Source organism: Microtus ochrogaster, chromosome 8 (genome assembly GCF_000317375.1).
Source record: "Microtus ochrogaster isolate Prairie Vole_2 chromosome 8, MicOch1.0, whole genome shotgun sequence".
In the NCBI taxonomy this organism is placed as follows: Eukaryota; Metazoa; Chordata; class Mammalia; order Rodentia; family Cricetidae; genus Microtus; species Microtus ochrogaster.
This window is the reverse complement of record NC_022015.1, coordinates 52,445,095-52,466,164: the sequence shown is the minus strand read 5'-3', so window position 1 is coordinate 52,466,164 and position 21,070 is coordinate 52,445,095. Positions and strand designations below refer to the sequence as shown.

The window sequence follows — 21,070 nt, the reverse complement described above, 5'->3', positions numbered from 1 at the left end:
GGAGGGGTTATGGGTAAGGGAGGGGCTGAAGGGGAGAACGGGGAGGGGTTATAAGTAAAGAGCGGAACTGAAAGGGAGAGAGTGACATTCCTGCCCTAACCTAGGATCACAGAATCTGAATATGTTTGTGTCCAAAGACATTTTGGAAATGATCAAATAGAGATTTTCTTTAGTTTTGGTAGTAATTTTGAAAAGGGGTCTCTGTGTTGCACAGACTGGAGTTATCTCCCAGTGATACTCCTACACTGCTCTAAGGGCTGAGAAATGTCTGCATCATAGCCTGGATTGTGGGGCCCCTTTGTTTACTGCCCTATGGCTTAGGGATCCGTATCACAGAGAAAAGGAGCAAGAGAGAGTCAGAGGGTTGAGGCCTAAGGAGGGAGGTCAGCTGGACCCAGACTGGGAACACAGGGAGAGTGAAAAAGAAGCTGGGGTACAGAGGGAGAGGCCCTTCAGGTACACTAGGAAAGTTCTGATGGGAGCCCTAAGAAAATCGAGCTAGAGCTGGAAACCAGCTGCAAAGGGGCTGAAAAAAAATACATGCATACACACACACACACACACACACACACACACATATGTGTGTATGCATATACGCATATAACACTCATATATATATATACATATATACATTCACACAAATATATATATTCAGGGCCTCATATACATACATACAGAGTCTCTCTATAGCTCTGGCTGTCTTGGAACTTGCTTATAGAGCAGGCACTGCCTACTTCTGCCTCTTGAGTGCTGGGATTCAAGGCATGGCACACCTAACCTGGTCAAGAATTAGTCTTAACCAATTTTTGCCACTTCTCTGCACTCCTGTGTAGTTGGTGTATCAAGTCTTGTAGACGACAGAAAGAGCTCACATTAACCCATTTCCATCTACCACTCTGAGGGTGATTAACCATCTAACCACCCAATAGTCTATTGATGAGAACATGGAACTAGCTGCAAGGCGCTTAATGTGGAAGCTAAAATCTAAAAAGGACTTAGAGCCAAATTTACTTTATGTTTGTTCTGTAACAAGACAGCTTTCTTTAAACTTCTTCTTCTTTTTCTTTCCTTGAAAAGTTTGGGAGCAGTGAGATGGTGCAATAGGTAGAGACACTTGCCACCAAGTCTGCTGGTCTGAGTTTGATCCCTAGATGTGCGTGGTAGAAGAGAGAACCTATACCTGCAACTTGTCCACTGACCTCCACATATGCGTGCACACACAGACACTGCCAAGAACTTTCAGTCAGTGATTGTGGCCCCAAGGAATACACACACAGTGACTAAGTTACCCAAAGAAAAGAGGTCATTGTGAAAACCGTGATCTTATATAGACAGTAACCTGACTTTAGTTTCCCGTCCCATCTCCAGATAGAGAGTAGTTCATTTCAGATGAAGTCGATGACAACAGGGTACAGGGAAGATGAGAGGTGGCACATGCCCATGAAAAGAGAACAAGCTCTTAGTTCTTCTGATTTCAGATCCCTGCGCTCAGGTTGTATAACACAAAGGTACAGTTATATAATATTCTCTGTTGTACGGACTGTGTACAATCAGTAGGGAAATGCAGCCATCAGCATCCATACCAATGTGTCTACTCACAGACACACATATGTGCAGACCTCTTTCCCAGCTCTCTCTCTCTCTCTCTGTCTCTGTCAAGAGGCTGTGGATAAGGCAGGTGATACCAGCTGCCTCTGCACTCAGAACAGACATATCCTGGAGGATTCTGAGGCACCCAATACAGATGCCGTGGTCTTTCGGTAGGCTCCCAAAGCACCCTGAGACATTTCTTTTGTTCTTACATACCATTCCATTGTTGGAAGATGCTAGTTTTTGGTTTTCTTAAAAATGCAAAGAACCCAACAATAATGGCAGTTAAGCTCTAAAGCCATAGAAGCAGAATGGGGACTGGGCTTGTGGCCCTCCGTTTTCTGATTCTTGAGGCCTGGATCAAGAAGACAGGAGGCTTCTCCTTCGTTCTGCATCCCTGGCACCTTCTCACCTCGCTCACACTCTGAGAAGCCACCCTTGGCAGGGAGGGGAGGGAGCAGTCCTGCAGGGCTTGCTGACATGGAGTGGGAGACTCTGGCTCCCCGCTGGGTTCCCCAGAAGGAGTTGTTGACATGGCCGCAGTATACTCATGCGTGCTGGCATCCGGCCCTCTTCATTCTAGTTCCTCAGAGAGGCAAAGCCTTCCTGGCATCTTACTATGCCTTTCCCTTCCTGCCTTTCTTGCCTCCTAGGCCTAAGTGTTTCTGAATTCAGAAAGCATTTCAAAGGCCCAAAGACATACGCTGAGGAAATGTGTCTCAGCTATGGTAATATTCCCACATGGCACAATTTTCTGGAAGCACGCGGCTGTATGTCCATTCATGAGCAGCTTTCCAAGGCCTCAGAATGAGAGCGCTTTGGAATTTCAGTTCCTCCCTCTGTTTGCCAGGGAACTACTTTACAGCATATCATAAATCTCTCTGTTTTGTAGTGGCAGATGTGAATAAAACCTGTGCAGAGCTTTAAATCTTATTAATGTTGGCTTGGTACCTATGGTTACAACCGCTCATTGGCATATGCAATTATATTCTGCATTCTTTAAAGAAAGAGCAAGGGACCAAAAAAAAAATTGCATCTTATGTGATTTCTACACAGTTAATAAAGAATCTTTGATGTGGCACACAAAGTATCATCTCGTGAAAATTAGAACCGAGTCTCTTAAATCTTTGAAGTCCCATTCACACTGACTGCAGTTACCCATCTACTGTGTTGTCTACGCTATTACCATTTGCTCTGGCTGCCTTTATAGTATAAACAGCTAAAGTGCGGTTACACCAGTTCTCTGGGACACTCTCTGAGTGTTCTTTTGGAAGCTAGCCCCACAAGCTGCATTATGAATATACCAGACTGGAATGATGGTTTTATTAGCCTAGAGCCACATGAGAGACACAAGACCTAGAACTGTTAGATATCAAAAAATTCTGTCATGTGTGTGTTGTGGCTTACTTTTGCGGGGCAGGGTCTCTCTGTGAACCTGGAGCTTGCAATTTTAAAGTTAAGCAAGCCCCAATGATCCTACTGTCTCTACCCCTGACAGCACCATGGCCACCATAATTACAGGTGTGCATGAGGCCATGCCTGTCTTGTGATATAAGCCCAGGTACTCATGTTTGTACAGAATATTTTTCATATAGATCTCTTGGCTTTCAAAGCCCTTTGGTAAGTACTAAGTGAATCTGGGTAGAAAATTACGCATTTATGTCTTTGTTTTTAGATTTACTCTATAAAAGAGAAACAACAAAAGTAATTCTTGGTAAAATACCAATCATTATTTTCACTGGTGGACAGAACCCATGCTCTTGCCTATCTGGATGACATGGAATACCCACATAAGCCAAGCATGGGGCTATTCTCTTCTGGAGAAGAGTACTCAATAGTCTATAGAAGGAAACAGAAACCTGTTGAGGAGCCTCAGGTGGGGTTGGGCCTTCTTTACTTTATGTCTGGGACAAAACTTTCTAGTTTTCGGTCCAAGCCAGACCTGCCCTAGACTCACCAATGCAATCTGCCCAGGCAGAAGCTTTCACTGTCTCCTGGAAAAACCCAGGATATTTCTAAAAGTTTGGTCTGTGGACTAATTGGGCAACGATCTGTTCTTCCAGAAGGTTCATGTTCTCTTGGGCAGTAAAGATAAGATGTCTGTGTTTTGGAGATGTGAGAACAGATTCATCCGGTCCATGAGCAGCCGTAGGACCCATCTCTGCGAGGCAGGGCCCAGGGAACACACCTTTCTGACGTCACCCGTATCCTCTCGTCGTTGGATGAGTTGAAACGGTCATCCTTCTCTCTGAAATACTCTTCTATGCACTGCTCTTCGAAGTCATGGACTTTCTTGAGCTCATCATCAGTTATGAAGAGTTCTGGGGGAGGGGGAGAGAAAGAGCCGTGAGACAGAGCAGGGGCCGCAACAGCATCTGCTCTGTGGCCTAATGACAGCTTTAAAGAAATCCAGGCTGGGGAACGTCTACCAGATTCTATTGCGAGTCCCACACAGAATCCAAATCTAATTAGGTCTCTTGAAACACAGGCTCCTTCCTGAGCAGCAGAGTCACTGTGGTCTCTGGAACGCACCTGGGTAAACCTGGGTACCACAGGAGCTTGGTTTAATGAAGGGAGCGACAGGACTGAGAGCGTAAGGAGAGCCAGGGAAAGGAAGCAACTGGGAGCATGGATGTTTCTTAAAGGCTCCGAATTTTCTGGGCTGTGGAGTGTGACATGCCAACGTTATTGAATAATAATCTTCATGCAACCCCACATTCTCCTTGTCTTTTTCCCTTGTTACAGAGGCAGGAAAACCAAATACATACATTTCTAGTCACCCTTGATATTATTAGAAACTGCAAGACTTGGTTTTGAGCAAGAAGTCTACTGCAGAGACGGATGGTATGTTAGAAGAGAGTTTGCTCCTGATTTTTTTTAAAAAAATACATGGCTGCTCTTTCTATGCTTTTTTTTTTTCAGCTTCCTTTCTTTTTTCCTAACCTCAACATAAACATTTGATGACTGGAGGCCCAGTGACTATTCTGTGACCTTGAAAACAAAATCACACAGAAGGAAACACTGAGCTTAAAACTAGAAGGAGGTTGTGTCTTTGTTCTCAGTAAGCCATGCTGAGTTTTGGACCATTCTTTCACTCTCTGTAAGTAAGAAAAGGGAGCTGTCCTTATTTGTGCTATTGTTATTCTGGTTTTCTAATAGAAGGTAACTGTCTACATCAATGCTACAGCAAAAAAAGAAGTCTGGAGGAACTGTGAGCCTTAAAATGGTTTCTGGAACAGGGTTAGGGCAAGAGGGTTTCTGTGGATATTTCCCAAATCAGGAAGTCTTTCTCATCCTGGACCCTGGAGATGTTGCAGGGATTGATGCAAATGTTAGGAGGGCTGAATCCCAGCTCCATGGCCTTGTTGCCCCAGATTGCTCTTGCTTGCCTAGATGCATCGCCTGAAACTTGCCAGGGTCTGTAAAACGTGGGTGTAAAAACTGTGGGAACTATAGAAATCACTGGAAGTCAGACTGCATTTCTTCAGTATGGTAGGTTCCTAAGGTGAGGGACTGCTGTGCCAGGTAGGGTCACTGAAATGTGGTCATAAAGCCACACAGAACCATGAGCATCACGGTCAAAAAGAAGAGAGACTGTGTGTAGGCTCCCTCCCTGATCTCAAAGAGTCATAATGCCCTCTGGTAAGAATATTTCTGAGATCCAAAGGAGTAGACCCAGAACTTACTTGGCACCTTATAAGTGCCTCATTTGACTTTCTCCCCCGCCCCCCGTGTGTGTGTATGTGTGTGTGTTTTACAGGCACTGCTGCTGTCTCTGTGCCTGGCATTTCTATGCATGCTCTGGACCCAGATTCAGGGTGTCGTGCTTGTATAAAAAGCATTTTACTGACTGAATCAAACCTCAGTCCCCATGCTGCTCTTTTTCAAAAGATAAAATATACTTCTTTTTTTTAAAAACAAAACAAAACTATTACCATGTCAGATTTTTACCCTATAACTCTAAGTTTACTCTTTCTGAGACTCAATTAGAACTTGGCAGTGCTCTGGGATCGTTTAATGACAGCTACAGACTGATGGGAGAGCTTCGTTCTTCCCTGATGGGTAGGCGCATGCGCGGCCTGCCTCTCTGCTCTTCGCTCTTCTCATCCTGCCACATTCTCAAGAGCGTCCTTCTGGGAAGGCCGTCTCTGAGAAGTCTGTCACCTGCTCCTCCCTGCTGCATGTCCAGAGAACTGGTGACACATTCAGTGCTACTCTGGCTGAAAATAAGAAAACCATGTATATGGCTGGGTGTGGTTTTTACCTGCCTTGAAACTCAGAACTTGGGAGAATGCAGTGAATTTCTACCAGGATGGTGCTAGCCTGATTTATATAGAGAGATAAAGAGAGATATGCACTGAGACCCTGTCTCACAAATGAAGCACAAAACAGATCACATATAGAGTTTGGTGGAGCTTCTCAGTATCCTTGGACATATGAAATGGGTTCTGAAGAAGAAATAGGTCTCTGGGCTGCCTCAGCTGTGGTTTGAACAAGAAATACCCCTTTCAGACTCATGTGTTTGAATAGTTGGTCTTTAGAGGGGAGTAATGTTTTGCAGTATATAAACTCTGTCTGGGTTATTGGGGATGCATCTTTAAGGTTCATAGCCTCGCCTTGGTGCCTGTTTAGTTTTTCCAGCTTTCTGATCTCCCAAGGTACGAGGAGCTGCACGTCCCTCGAACCCCTGCCACTATGGAGACCCATCACTGCCAGGCCTTCCTCCCTTACTGAACTCCTTCTCTTGAAAATGTGAAAATAGAAAGCCTCTCCTTGGCCAGGCGGTGGTGGCACAAGCCTTTAATCCCAGCACTAAGGAGGCAGAGGCAGGCGGATCTCTGTGAGTTCGAGGCCAGCCTGGTCTACAAGAGCTAGTCCCAGGACAGGAACCAAAAGCTACAGAGAAACCCTGTCTCAAAAATCAAAAAAAAAAAAAAAAAAAAAAGAAAGAAAGCCTCTCCTTTAAGGTTCTTTTGTTAGGTATTTGGTGTCAATGATGATGAAAATCACTCACACAGTTCTCTGTCAGGTACGGTATCTCCAATCATCTTGTGCTCACTCACTAAGCAGAATTTCCTTCCACAAGTGTTCATGCTTTATTGAAATTGACTTGGAGCCCTGAGGTGACCCCCAGCACAATATTATTTATTATTATAATTAATTTATTTTACATCCTGACTATTTTCCTCTCCCTCCTCTTCTCTCCCACCCAGACTCCAGCGCAATATTCTTACAACGTTCCTGGCCTAGCATTTGCCCATACTGGCATGTTTCGAGCACCCCAGCTTTCTGTTTGCTCAAACTTGTATTTCGGAAGGGAATTGAAATGGAATTGCCAGGTTTTTCCGACTGTCTGGTTTGAATATCTAGAAAGAAGTTTGGCATTGCTTTGTTAGGGAGCTCACTAAGAGCTCTAGGCTTAGAGAAACAGTTCACTAACGGGCTCTGGTTTTAAACCATGGTGTATTGGTATCCCACGGATGGAGGTAGATTCCTGGACCATCGTGCTAGAGGCGCTTGCTTGTGGATTTAATGTAGATGTAGACTTAACCCATTTGGAAAAAGCACAGCAGATTGTTTATAAGTCATTGCATCTCCAGTGGCTCCTGAGAGTTGGTGCCCAGGGGGCATTTAGGAGCCTGCAGGAGCCACTGGTACTTAATATGCAGAGATGTAGATGTTAAGTCTCCTGCAATGTGTCACACATGCTTACACAGTGAGGAACTCTTCCAGCCCAAATGCCCTCCAAACTTCCCTTCAGAAACGCCAGGCTAGAGGTGGGTGGTAGGTGCTGGGTGGTGGAGAGGCTATTGGTCTGTCCTTCGAAAGCAAGGTTTGTTGTCTCCACAAAATCATATAGGTACAATGCTGAAGGTGGAGCAGACATTTAAGATCTGGGATAGTGACAGTCCCAGAAATGAATACGGAGGAATAAAACTCAGGCCATACTGTTTAAAAATGCTATCTAATATAACACTTGGTGCAGAGCAATGTGGCTGACTTGCTATGGGATCTTTGGAAAGCAAGAGTGTATGAAGGCGGCTAACTCTATTGGAGAGTGGTTTTTTTTCTTAGTAAGAAGTGGCTAAGAATTGTGGCTTCTGCTCATGCTATGCTGTCTTCCTTCTGTCATGTATCTCATCGAGTAGGTCCCATTCCCACTTCCCTAAATAGGCAGGAGGCAGGAGAAATCAGGCAGGAGAACCAAGCAGGGATGGATCCTGCCTGACTGCCTATGGGAACTGCTGGGAACTTCCAGCTGCAGGTGCCAGCTTGCCGCTCACTCAGGCCGTAGTCTCTTTCATCGGGGTCACTCTCGTGTTTCCTCCACCGGCAACACACATGTTGGAATATCATGGTCATGTGGCTGAAGATGATGAGCGGTGGAGGCAGAACCGGCCTCTCGTGGAACGTCATGATGAGTTGGTACCTCTGAAATTTCCATACTTGGTTGGATATCGACTTTACCTCAAAAAATGTATTGCTGAAACAGATCGGAGAGTCAGTCACAAGACAAAAACAAAATCATTACTTTTTGAAATATCAGCTCCCTCCATCCATGCTGCCCATCCATCCACCTGTCTGCCTCAAGAATGGCCACTCACTTGAAGACAGCAATAAGGAGGTTGACCAGAAGGATGTTTGCCACCAGGAGATAGCAGGCCATGATGGCTGGCACAATCCATGCTCCTGTCTTGCATGGAGGTAGCTGGATTGTCTTGCCATCTTCTCGGGTCTCATTCTGTCCACAGGGGGCTAGAGGAAGCGACATAGTCAAAAAATGAGAAACCAAGGCAATTTGATTTACACAAGAGAGAGAGAAAGAACGAGAAATAGAGAGACATTTAAATGAGGGGTTTTAATGGAAGAAAAGATACAGCCACCTCAAACAGCAGAAAGTTTCCAAAAAAAAGCCAAAATTGGAAAATGAGAGCTTCATGAATATTCAAAGGGCCACCACTCTTGAGGAGAGGCGGTTCCACCTGTGTCCCCAATCTGTCATCAGACTGCAAAAGGTGTCTAGAGCCACCTGCCTGGTCCCTCAGTCCCTTGGCCCCCGGCAGTGGTGAGGGGGTATTTGGTGTTCCTAAAATGCTTGGTGAGGGCTTTTGGAGGAGCCAGGGCCAGAGTCCTACCTCCTGGCAAGTTACTTTCAAAATGCGCTGTAGAGGCCTCCAGCGGACAGCTTAGAGTCGAGCATGGCAGGCTATTGATTGGAAATTAACACCAGGGCAACTGCTAATCACTGTGGGAAACAATCCACCACCCCAGCCAACGATTTGCTGTCTCAGTACGGAAGGAACGGTCCAGGGCAGCACCCCAGGAAGCCCCAAGAGAGCTTGTCACTTGGTGCCTCTGATGGATGAGGAGGATGATAGGGAGTGGGGTGACAGGGAGGGACCACAGAGCCCAGAGCTACTTGCCTTTAAATAGCAAACCAGCTGCATTTTCATTGCAAGTGGCACATTTCAGGGACAAGGCATACAACCTAACTGCAGCAGCTACATGGCAAAGACGGTGTTCAGGGAGATGCGGAGGTGGGAACCAGGAGGAAGGCGATGTGTGGGACTGGGTGAGCGGAAGTAATGTGCTAATGAGGCCAGCTTGGAATTTCCAGGTAAGTGGGGGAGGAGTCTTCAATAATGCTTTACAGCCCTGTAAAGATAGCTCATAGAGTCTGTCTTTGTTACTGTTCTTTTGCTGTGAAGAGATGTAGGGACCAAGGCACATTGTAAAAAAAAAAAGCATTGGGAGAGGGGGGCGACTAGCTTACAGTTTCAGAGGGTTAGTCCATGACCATCATGGTGGGAATCATGGCAATTAGGCAGACGGCATAGCCTGAGTAGTAGCTAAGAGCTCACACCTGATTCACAGACAGCAGGCAGAGAAAGAGAAAGAATGAGCTTGGGCCTGGAGTGAAAGCTCAAAGCTCACCCCCAGTGACACACCTCCTCCAACAGGGCCACACCCCTTAATCCTTTCTAAACAGTCCACCAGCAGGGACCCTAACATTCACATATATGAGCCTACGGGGGCCGTTCTCATTAAAACTATCACAGAGCCAGAAGTTGCTTCTAAGTACTAGGGGGTAGGTGAGCTAGCCCTTGCTGTGCAGCTGTTTGAACAGTGTGACCATGCCTCTGTAAGCATTGGTAAGAGCCCCTCAGGAGGCCTCAGCAGCGCCTACAGGCTGCAGCTGAGCATCTGGAAGAAGGGGTGGTGTGGGAATCTATAGAGCTTGAGGGGTACAGAAAGGGGCCCATTCTCCAGAACTCCTTCTGCCAGGCATTGCACTCTGCAGGTTCTCAGCTCTAAATACCCAGGGCTCACCTGGCAGCTAGAAACACTACTAACACTCACCCAGAATTGAACCAGAAGCCCCCGGAGTCACAGGTATGGCATTTGCTCTCAGCCTTCCTTGTTACTTGCTTTAGAGGTTGAGTAACTGAGCTTTAGTTAGGCTGGAAAAGTCGCTTGATTTTTGTTTTTTTAATTAAAATACCTTTGCAGCCAGCAAAGGTTTTATTAGCATCAGGCAACCAAGATCCTGATTTTATGGCTAGGATAAGAAGGCCAAAGCGATCCCTTTGGCTCTATTTGCCAGATAATTGGATATGGGGATGGGGTGTTTTCTAGAAGGCAGATCTTGTTGTTGACATTTGTAGCACTGACCACCCAAGACAGCCCTGTAGAGGGGTCCTGGAAGGAAATTCACCTCCAGGTGATGTCCAAATTCTGCAGGCGGCTCCCCAGGGCTATCTCCTCTCACTTCTCCCTACGGGTACAGGCTGGACCAAGTTTCCTGCGGTTCCTAGAAATCCAGTCTCCCTCTGACTTCCTGATTTTGAGCCACATTGGTTCTGTTGCCTCCACAAGACCTGTTGACAACTTGGTGCCACTCCCAATCTCACCCAGGGCTCATGTCTTCTCTTTAGCATGCGCTTCACAGCCCACCTCTACCCTTTTAGCCTGGATCAGGCTAATCATACACTTCAACTCCCAACATTCTCGCTGTTTCTCTCGGGGCTCTCACACTGTTGCCACTGCCCAATTACTTGTTTGTCCCATATGCGAGATTCCCACTGAGGCACTGCTCTTCAAGGTTGCTCAGTCATATACATGGCATGTTCACATGCACCCCAGGATAGTCAGTGTATGCTGTCTGAGTGGAGAAATCTCTTGAGCATCCATGCATGAACTGCTGTGGTCCTACTAAGTTGGTTCAGACAGGCAGTGTAGATGTCAGGATAGTCCGAGGAACGTCATCTACAGCCAGAAGTGCAGCGTGAATGAGTTAGACGTTCCTTGTGACAGTGATAATGGCAATAAAAGTGAATAGTTAAGGAGCAGCCTTTATTTGGTAATATCAGCAAAGACATTGTAAGCATGATAGGCAGCAGTTAGTGCAAAGCATTGCTCCATGAGGGCTATGAATGACTCCCTTGTTCTGGGTATTTGTCACAAGTAGAATGTCCAATAATTCAAATAAATACACAGATGTCCACCACTAATGGGGCTGAACAGGGTACTTCCCAAACCTGACAAGCAGCAGGTATTAGGAAGGATGGTAAGTTATCTTTGACGGTCCTATGATACCAATAGGCCACTGGGGATGCCCCACATGGACGGCGGTTGAGGGCTATGTGAACTGGCTGCTATCACTCCGTCTCCCCCTTTCTTACTTTTCTCACTTTGCACTTGGTGTAGAAAGATTGGGAGTGGTACCCAGTGATACAGCATCTGACCTGATGCTGAGGCTGAATTGGTGTCTAAGTTTTAGGAGTTCAAGCAGAGATTCAGCTGCTCTACTCCTTCCCCAAAGGAAACCACTTAAAGGGTCTAGTCTGATAAGGCTGAACTTTCATCCAGCTGCAATACAGACTGTTGCAATCAGGGGAATGGATACAAGTCTGAAGAACTGGTCAAATGCTTGGATAGAGCCACCAACCCTGAAAGCAAAGAGAGTGAGTTCTAGAAGCAGCACCATAGGGCAGGTGTGAGCACAGAGGGGGAACTTGGCTGTGCAGTTCTCGCCAAATTTGAAGAGACTCCCATGCTTTGTCTATGTGGGTCACACTGACACATCACAGGGAAGAAACTGGAAGTGCCAGTTCCCACTAATGAGGCATTCAGAGGTAGAAATGGACGATTGAGCTATGGAATGCATTGATGGGATAGTTACAGTCTGGCAGGAGTGTGTGGGCAAGGAGAAAAGCTACTCCCATAGGTTGTGGAACAACATCCCAGTGGTTGGAACTGCTCCTTCACCCATAAACCATTATTAGTGACTAAGGAGGTTAGTCTATAGCTTATGAAAAGAGTACTTAACTAGTCTAAACAGGACATTGAGTTCAGTTCCCATTGCTGAAATAGGTAGAACCTAGCCTGAAACAAGGGTCAACAGCATCCTTCCAAGAATATAAGCCCTGAGATCAGAATTCTTGTCTCTCTTGTTCACCAAGCTGAAGAACACAGCCTCCTGGGCACTACCTGACACATGTAGGTGCTGGACAGAGATCTGCAGCTAAACATGGTGATGCTGGACACCAGAATGCAGTGTTATGCATTTCTCCAGGTGCAAACTGATGTCTATGGCCAGGTCAGAGCCTGAGTATCTGTCCTATTTACTCCTAGGTCTCATCAAGTGCTGCCATAATCTGCTAGTATAGGAAACTCCTGTGATAGCAAAAAACTGACAGAAAACAAAATAGGATTTTCCTCCCAAAGTCTCTATCCAGAACAATAGAAGATCTTACTCTGTATGCTTTTTTTTTTTTTTTCGAGACAGGGTTTCTCTGTGGTTTTGGAGCCTGTCCTGGAACTAGCTCTTGTAGACCAGGCTGGTCTCGAACTCACAGAGATCCGCCTGCCTCTGCCTCCCTAGTGCTGGGATTAAAGGCGTGCGCCACCACCGCCCGGCTGCAAACCAGCCTTCCTACCTCATCCAGTACTCATGGTAGACATTGTTAATTAATCCTTACATCCTCCCCTTTCAGCCAAGATGTTACTTTGGAATTCTTTCCTAGATAAAACTCTTGGAAGTATGGCCAATGAACTGTAATTCATACAGGGCACAGGGCCATACTTAGCCTGCTGTAAAATGGGAATGCAAGGATTGGGAAGAAAGGTCTTTTCTGTCTCTTTTAAGGCTCCCCACTCAAGTCTACAAGGTTTGGTTGACACTCGACCAACATCCCAGCTACCCAGGAACCCAGAGTGCCAGACTTAGACAAGCTTCGTATTCTGGACATGTCTGGTGTGTGACATGGACTTCTTCCCACATATCACAGACCCCCAGAACTTGGCCCTGCACCTTGCCAATTCAAAGGGGGCAGCTTTAAAAATGGATGATTCCTCAGAAAATGTTCACCTCAATTCTTCTTTCATCTGAGCCCCTCAGAAGCACAGATGGTAGAGCTGCAGTAAGCGTCTGTGGAAGGGATGGTAGGCATCCACCTCCCCTGGAACTTTACATGGCTCTTCCTCCCAGCTCTGCAAGAAACACGCTGATCTTCGCCAGGTGTGGTGGTACACAGCTGCCATTCGAGTACTCAGGAGGTAGAGCAGGAGGATTGGGAGATCATGGCCAGACTCGGCTACGTAGTGGGACCCTATCTCAAAAACTAGAAAGAAAACCGAAAAAGATAAAGGCACTGGGACTTGTTTCTGCTGCATGTACTGGATTTTTGGGACCCTAGTCTATTTGGATGCAAAGCTTCCTAGGCCTGGATGTAGAGGGGGGGCTTGGACTTCCCACAGGGCAGGGTTCCCTGCCCTCTCTTAAGGAGGGAGGGGGAAGGAAGGAGGATGAGTGGGGGGGGAGCGGGAGGGCAATAGGAGGAGGGGAGGCGAGGAAGTGTAAAATTTTGAATGGAAAAAATAAAAAAAAAGGAAAAAAAGAGAAACATTTACAGTTGTGGGGCAGCATGTCTTTCTCACTCAAGATTGTATAGCTAACACGAGATAACTCTATAGTTATTTTCTTTACCCAAATCAATCTGAGTTCCTGCTGCGTGGCATGACAATTTATTCAGATAATGTAATTACGAATATAGGAGAAATGGGTACAGCCTCCCTTTGATCTCTGAGCTGGGTACACTCCACTCTTTCTCCAGTGGCTTTGTCAGTGTGTGAACACAAGTGATCAACCACTGCTTGCTTCAGTCCAAAGGCTTGAGCTTGAGGTATGATCTCTATATAGTTTTGACATAATAGACGGTCAGAAAGTTCAGAACCTTTGTCAGTGTCTCAGAAGAATTCGGGAAGAACGATGGAGCCATCCACACAAGGTGGACGAGAGTCTCTTTCCTCAGGGACTCTGACGAGGGAAAAACACAAGGATGAGGGGAGCCTCTCGACTATAGACAAACGAGGGAATTTTATAGACACTTGGTCTTTTTTACTGTTCTTCTATCACTAGCCTGTACTGTTCAGATGAAGAAGAGCTGACTGGGATTCTTTAAAGGTCAGAGCACGGAGGAGAGCAGGTTCATAAGTAGGAGGAGGTACTAACGTTGCCTTTTATTTTTTCTCTCCTACAATAAGCAGGGCAAGAGAATGTTCATTATTTCAATATGTGTACCATGTTGTTCCCTCAAAATAAGAAATATTTAAAATTAAAGATGGACCAATGTTTGACTAATATTACTCTTAAAGATAAGACAAGAAAGAAGAGCGATTTTTAAAGGACTATCCCTTCTTCTCACATCTGGAAAAAAATGCCCTCAAGCTTAATCACAAACCAGAGTCAATAGAATAGTTTAGTTGAATATCTGACTTTTTAAATTCCATTTTATTTATTTTTTTAAGAAAATGATTTTCAACCAAAACTCTGTTTTAAGGGCTGGGAATATGACTCAGTGGATAAAGGAGCCCATTGAGGTTCCATCCCTGGGGCACACACGGTGGAAGAGGAGAGCTAACATCTGTGAGGGGTGCTCTATCCTCCATACATGCACCATGACATGCACATATGCTCCCTTCGGCAGAGAAATAAATAATGTAATAAAAACTAAAAAAAATCCATTTTTAAAAGATAAGAAGACAAGGAGTATTACTTTATTAGAAAATGACCCCCATAGAGAGAGGCACTATTAGGATGTGTGACTTTGTTGGAGTGGGCGTGGCTTTGTTGAAGAAAGTGCGTCACTGTGGGGGTGAACTTTGAGGTCTGTTTTGCTCAAGCTATGTTCAGAATAGTATACAGGCTGCTACTGCTCCCCTCAGATTAAGATATAGAACTCTCAGCCTTTTCTCCAACACCATGTCTTTCTGCATGCCACTTGTCAATGATGATAATGGACTAAACCTCTGAAACTGTAAGCCAGCCCCAACTAAATATTTTCCTTTATAAGAGTTGCTGTGGTCATGGTGTCTCTTCATAGCAATGGAAATCCTAACTAAGATGATCCGTTTGACTGAAAGACCAGGAATGCTATGGCCATAGTCCTGGCACCTGCACTGAGGGCTAACTCTTGGAGAACTGCCCTTGGGTCTTCTTTGTAGCATAATAGTCTTCAGGATGAAATAACTAAAGACACTTCTTTTTGTATTGATACCTCTTTCCAGAATGTTCCTTATTTAGAGGTCTTAGATTGTGATATATCTATCTGGAAGCTAGGGACAGTCTCTATTGCTTGTAGGGGTTGACAGTGTCCCATGTAGTCAAGGACAGGAGTTATAAAGGTAAATGTAAACCAGATCAGACAAAGGGACCATCAATTAGTTTCTGTCTTATTACTTCTTTTATGGTTGACTTCTTTTCCTAGTCCCTAACTCAACTGCTAGGGATGATGTTGGCTTCTCATGACATGGCACAACAACCATTAGAATTTGCCAGGTTGCCTCGAGTGCTATATCTGTGAATGAAGGGAGTTAGAGTATTGATTTTCCTCAAAGGGTGGCACCTCTGTAGGTCAGGGAGTCCATGATGATTTTAGGGTACGAGAGCAGAGCACTAAATAACATTGAGTTAGATGGTAAGAAAATGACCTTTTCAAGACTCATTCAACCCTTCCTGACTTCATCAGGAGGACACTGTCAGTTTGAGGATAATGTTTGCTTAGCTCATCCTTCACTAACCCCATTTCCAGTAAAGTTGAGACATGCTTAAGCATCTGCCAAGAATTTCATAATAGTGTGGTGTTTTCCTTTTGTTTCTTTTATGGTTATCTTCTATTTACATCAAATCATAGTCATTTTCAACTTATGGCCATGATATAATTTTTTTAAGTAAATTGAGTTTTAAAAAGTGATTCAGTTGAAAAATTACAAGGAACAGAACAGAGGTTACAAAATAGAGATTAAATGTTGAGAAATACTAAATTAGATGATGCCCAAACTTCATCTGCTCCTAACATTGTATTGGTCCATGATTCCAAGAAAAGTCATGAGATCCTTAAGCCTGTATCACCTGGGTACCAGTGATACAGTCTTTAACTCTTTAGGGCTATCCTGGTATGTAGTCACTGGCTGTTAGTGTAATTTTAGTTTTGAGCTGTTCATAATTTATTTCAATTTAATGGCTTAGAAAGCAGAATGTCCCAAACCTAGGTATATTGTGGGTATATGGATAGGTGCTCTGGGGGGAAGAGGGAAGCGAATCTGATTCTTTCCAACATCTCAGTGCTATGTTCTTGCTAGTTTACATATAAATTGTTATTTATTTGCTATTTCTGGAAATAGATTCAACATTCCAACCTTGGTAGTCTATTGTTTTGCTTTAGGAATTCCTATCAGGATAGTTGCATCCTAGTCTTTCTAGGGAAGACTGAAGATATATAGGAGGCTATTTTGTTCAAGCCACTGAGTTAGGGTTAAGATATAGCAGGTTTATTGCCTCAACAGTCCTAATTCCCCCACCCCTTCCCTATATCCATCTCCTTTGCCAAGTGACTGTGGAGTTCCCACTGCATGTGTGGAATCTGTTTAATTGCCCTTTGACTCTGAATTTGGCCATGTTGGTGAATGAGGTATTTGTCAATACGATCCATGTAGAACTTCGAGAAAGCCCTGTGTATCTCTATTTCTACTCTTCTACCTCAACCATCAGCACAGCAGATATGCTAGCCAGTCAGAGGTGAGGCACATGTGCATGGAGCCTCTGCTCTGACATGCTTCTGTTGTCTGAGTTGTTGTTGTTGTGAATCAGCTGATAGTTGTTCCCCTAGCAGCCAGGGCAAGAATAACCATTTAGTCCCTGCACAGGCTTATGAACTCAGTGAGTGCTGTGGGTTAAAAAAAAAAAAACCATGGAGTTTGGGATGTTTTGCCCTTTTGCACAATTGAGTCTTAAAGATACTTTTCTATACTCACTGTGGGAAGAAGTAGTCCTTTAAAAAGACAAAGTCCTTTGTTTAGTTTCTTTCCTCTGATGAAAAGTAGTTGAATGCTCTCCTCCTTCCCCAGTACACCTCCAATATACCCACAACATACCTAGGGTTGGGACATCATGCTTTCTAAGTCATTAGGTTAGTGAATTGATTTCCAAATGGCTCAGAGGTACAGTTGTCTGAACAGCTCAAAACTAAAGCTGCAAACAGCAGGTGGGTATAAGCCAGGATGGCCCTGAAGAGTTAAAGACGGATTCACTGGTACCCAGATAGGGCAGGCCTAAGAACCGTCCACCTCTAATTCAGGTCATGGCTGATTGGAACACATCCTATCACTGACCAGTGACCAGTGGCTAGTCAGACTTGGTCTTCAGAAGTTAATTTACAGTACAGAGATTTTAGCTAGACAATGGCAGATACTTAACTGAAAAGACAGGTAGAACCAGGCCATATTGGTCCCATAAGAGTGAAGCAAGAGGAAACACAGCCTGCTCCAATACTGAGGGGACCTAAGAGGTGAGCCAGTGGCCACAGAACCGGACAGCCAGATGCCACACTCTCTGGGACCTTCCCAGTGGGATAAAATGCAGGGGCCCCTCCCCAACTCCCTTGGCTTTTCTAGCCAGCCAGCAGGGAGTTTTCCTGTGACTGGGCTAGCCCCCAACCCACTACACTCCCAAACCTGCCTATTTGCCTGTGAGATCCATGGAACCCTGAAACACAGCGTGCTCCAATACTGAGGGGACCTAAGAAGAGACCTAAGAACAGCCACAGCAAGGATTGGACCAAGATGCCAAGACACTGCTGGCCTCATTTGAAGAAAAAGATGGGTAGGCGCCAATGCAAGAATTCTTCCAACATCCCACAAAGCAACATTGATGTGGGAAGGTCATATGTCTATCTGTTGCTTTCATTGGTTAATTAATAAACTGCTTGGCCTGATAGGTCAGAACATAAGTGGGTGGAGCAGACAGAACGGAATGCTGGGAAGAAGGGAAGTGAGGTCAGACGCAATGGAGCCAGCTGCCAGGTCAGACACGCTGAATCCTTCCCGGTAAGCCACCACTTCATGGTGCTGCACAGATTATTAGAAATGGGTTAGTCAAGATGTGAGAGTTAGCCAAGAAGAGGCTAGATATAATGGGCCAGGCAGTGTTTAAAAGAATACAATTGGTGTGTTGTTATTTCTGGGGCTAAGCTAGCCATGTAGGAGCCGGGAGGGACAAAAAGCAGGCCTGCTCGCCTCATTACTACACAACATGGTAACATCAGGACATACAACAGGAAGATTTGATCATCTTAACCCAGAAGAAGTAGAAGAAAACGACTTTAAACACAATTTTATGAAAATGATACCTTTAAAGAGGAAGTGAAAAACTCCCTTAAAGAAATTGAAGACAAGACAAACAAAAATTGGAAGAAATTAATAAATCTCTCAAAGAAACCCAAGAAACTCCCTGTCCCCCCAAAAAACAAATAATCAAACAGGTGAAGGAAATAGTTCAAGACTTGAAGACTGAAATAGAGGTAATAAAGAAAGAACAAACCAAGGAAATTCTCTATAAGGAAAATCTGGGTAAACAAACAGGAACTACAGAGACAAGTATAACCAACAGAATACAAGAGATTAGAAGAAAGAATCTCAGGCACTGAAGATACTATAGAGAAAATAGACTCATTGGCCAAAGAAAACATTAAATCCCACAAATTCTTAACCCAAAAAATTCAGGAAATCTGGGACACCATGAAAAGACCAAACCTAAGAATAATAGGAGTAGAAGAAGAAGAACTCCAGCTCAAAGGCACAGAAAATATACTCAGCAAATTATAGAAGAAAACTTTTCCAACCTAAAGAAGGATATCCCTATGAAGGTATAAGAAACTTACAGAATACCAAATAGACTAGATAAAAAAATCCTCTTGCCATATAATAATCAAAACACAAAACATACAGAATAAAGAAAGAATATTAAGAGCTGCAAAGAAAAACGGTCAAGTAACATATAAAGGTAAACCTATCAGAATTACACCCGCCTTCCTAATGGAAACCATGAAAGCCAGAAGGTCCTGGGCAGATGTGCTGCAGACACTAAGAGATTATGGATGTAAGCCCAGACTATTATACCCAGCAAAGCTTTTATTCACCATCAGTGGAGAAAACAAGATATTCCATGACAAAAACAGATTTAAACAATATGTATCCACAAACCCAGCCTTGCAGAAAGTACTAGAAGAAAAACCTCCACCCAAGGAAGCTAACTAAACCCACAATAACACAGACATCTGATAACCCCCCACCAGCATAACAAAAAGAGGGAAACACACAAACACTACTACTGGAAAATAACCAGAGTTAACAACCACTAGTCATTAATATTACTTAATAACAATGGACTCAATTCACCTATAAAAAGACGCAGGCTAAGAGAATGGATACGAAAACAGGATCCAGCCTTCTGCTGTTTACAAGAAATATACCTCAACCTCAAAGACAGACACTACCTCAGAGTAAAGGGTTGGGAAAAGGTTTTCCAATCAAATGGACCTAAGAAATAACTGTGTGTAGCTATCCTAATATCTAACAAAATTGATTTCAAACTAAAATCAATTAGAAGAGATGGAGAAGGACATTTTATATTCATAACAGGAACAATTCATCAAGATGAAGTCTCAATCCTGAATATCTATGCCCCATATACAAGAGCACCCACATATGTAAAAGAAACATTACTAAAACTTAAATCGCACATTGAACCCTACACACTAGTAGAGGAGATTTCAACACTCCTCTCTCACAAATGGACAGGTCAACCAGACAGAAACTTAACAGAGAAATAAGAGAACTAACAGATGTCATGAATCAGATGGACTTAATGGTCATCTATAGACCATTCCATCCAAACACAAAAGAATATACCTTCTTCTCAGCACCTCATGGAACCTTCTCTAAAATTGATCACATACTTGGTAACAAAGCAAACATCCACAGATACAAAAAAATTGGAGTAACCCCCTGTGTCTTATTGGATCATCATGGAGTAAGGTTAGAATTTAACAATACTACTCCCAGAAAGCCTACAAAGTAATGGAAACTGAACAGTCAACTACTGAACCAACCCTGGGTCAAGGAAGAAATAAAGAAAGAAATTAAAGTCTTTCTTGAATTTAATGAAAATGAAGGCACAACATATCCAAATCTATGGGACACTATGAAATCAGTGTTAAGAGGAAAGTACATAGCACTAAGTGCCCACATTAAAAAACGGAGAAAGCTCACATAAGCGACTTAACAGCACACCTGAAAGCTCTAGAAAAAAAGAAGCAGACTCACCCAGGAGGAGTAGAAGACAGGAAATAATCAAATTGAGGGCTGAAATCAACAAAATAGAAACACAGAAAACAATCCAAAGAATCAATGTAACAAGGAGCTGGTTCTTTGAGAAAATCAAAAAGATTGACAAACCCTTATCCAAACTAATCAAAAGGCAGAGAGAGAACATCCAAATTAACAAAATCAGAAATGAAAAAGGGGACACAACAATGGACACTGGGGAAATTCAGAGAATCATTGGGTCCTACTACAAAACCTGTACTCCACAAAATTGGAAAATGTAAAAGAAATGGACAAGTTTTTTTAGATAGATACCATATACCAAAATTAAATCAAGACCAGGTGAGCAATTTAAATAGATCTTTAATGAGATAGAAGTTGTCATCAAAAACCTCCCAACCAAAACAAGCCAAGGGCCGGATGGCTTTAGTACAGAATTCTACCAGAACTGTTGAGTAGAGATAATACCTATACTCCTCAAAGTGTTCCACATAATAGAAACAGAAGGGTCCTGAGTTCCTTGCTGAGAACTCAAGAACAATGGCAATGGGTTTTTGATCCTACTGCACATACTGGCTTTGGGGGAGCCTATTCAGTTTGGATGCTCAACTTACTCAATCTGGATGGAGGTGGGCAGTCCTTGGACTTCCCACAGGTCAGGGAACCCTGATTGCTCTTCAAGTTGATGAGGGAGAGGGACTTGATCGGGGAAGAGGGAGGGAAATGGGAGGCGGTGGTGGGGAGGAGGCAGAAATCCTTAATTAAATAAATAAATTTAAAAAAAAGAAACAGAAGGGTCATTGCCAAACTCTTTTTA

General features: G+C 44.0%; 1 protein-coding gene across 28 annotated transcripts in view; it reads right to left on the bottom strand.

Moving 5' to 3' along the window:
* Trpm3 (transient receptor potential cation channel subfamily M member 3) overlaps positions 1-21,070 on the bottom strand; it is an 805,264-nt gene that overhangs the window by 6,110 nt on the left and 778,084 nt on the right. For all 28 annotated transcript variants that reach the window (XM_026781590.1, XM_026781580.1, XM_026781582.1 and 25 more), the window contains 3 exons: positions 8,196-8,346; positions 7,875-8,074; positions 3,779-3,911 (listed from right to left, as the gene is read on the bottom strand). In XM_026781590.1, coding sequence (XP_026637391.1) covers positions 3,779-3,911; positions 7,875-8,074; positions 8,196-8,346 — 484 coding nt within the window. The remainder of the gene's footprint in view (positions 1-3,778; positions 3,912-7,874; positions 8,075-8,195; positions 8,347-21,070) is intronic.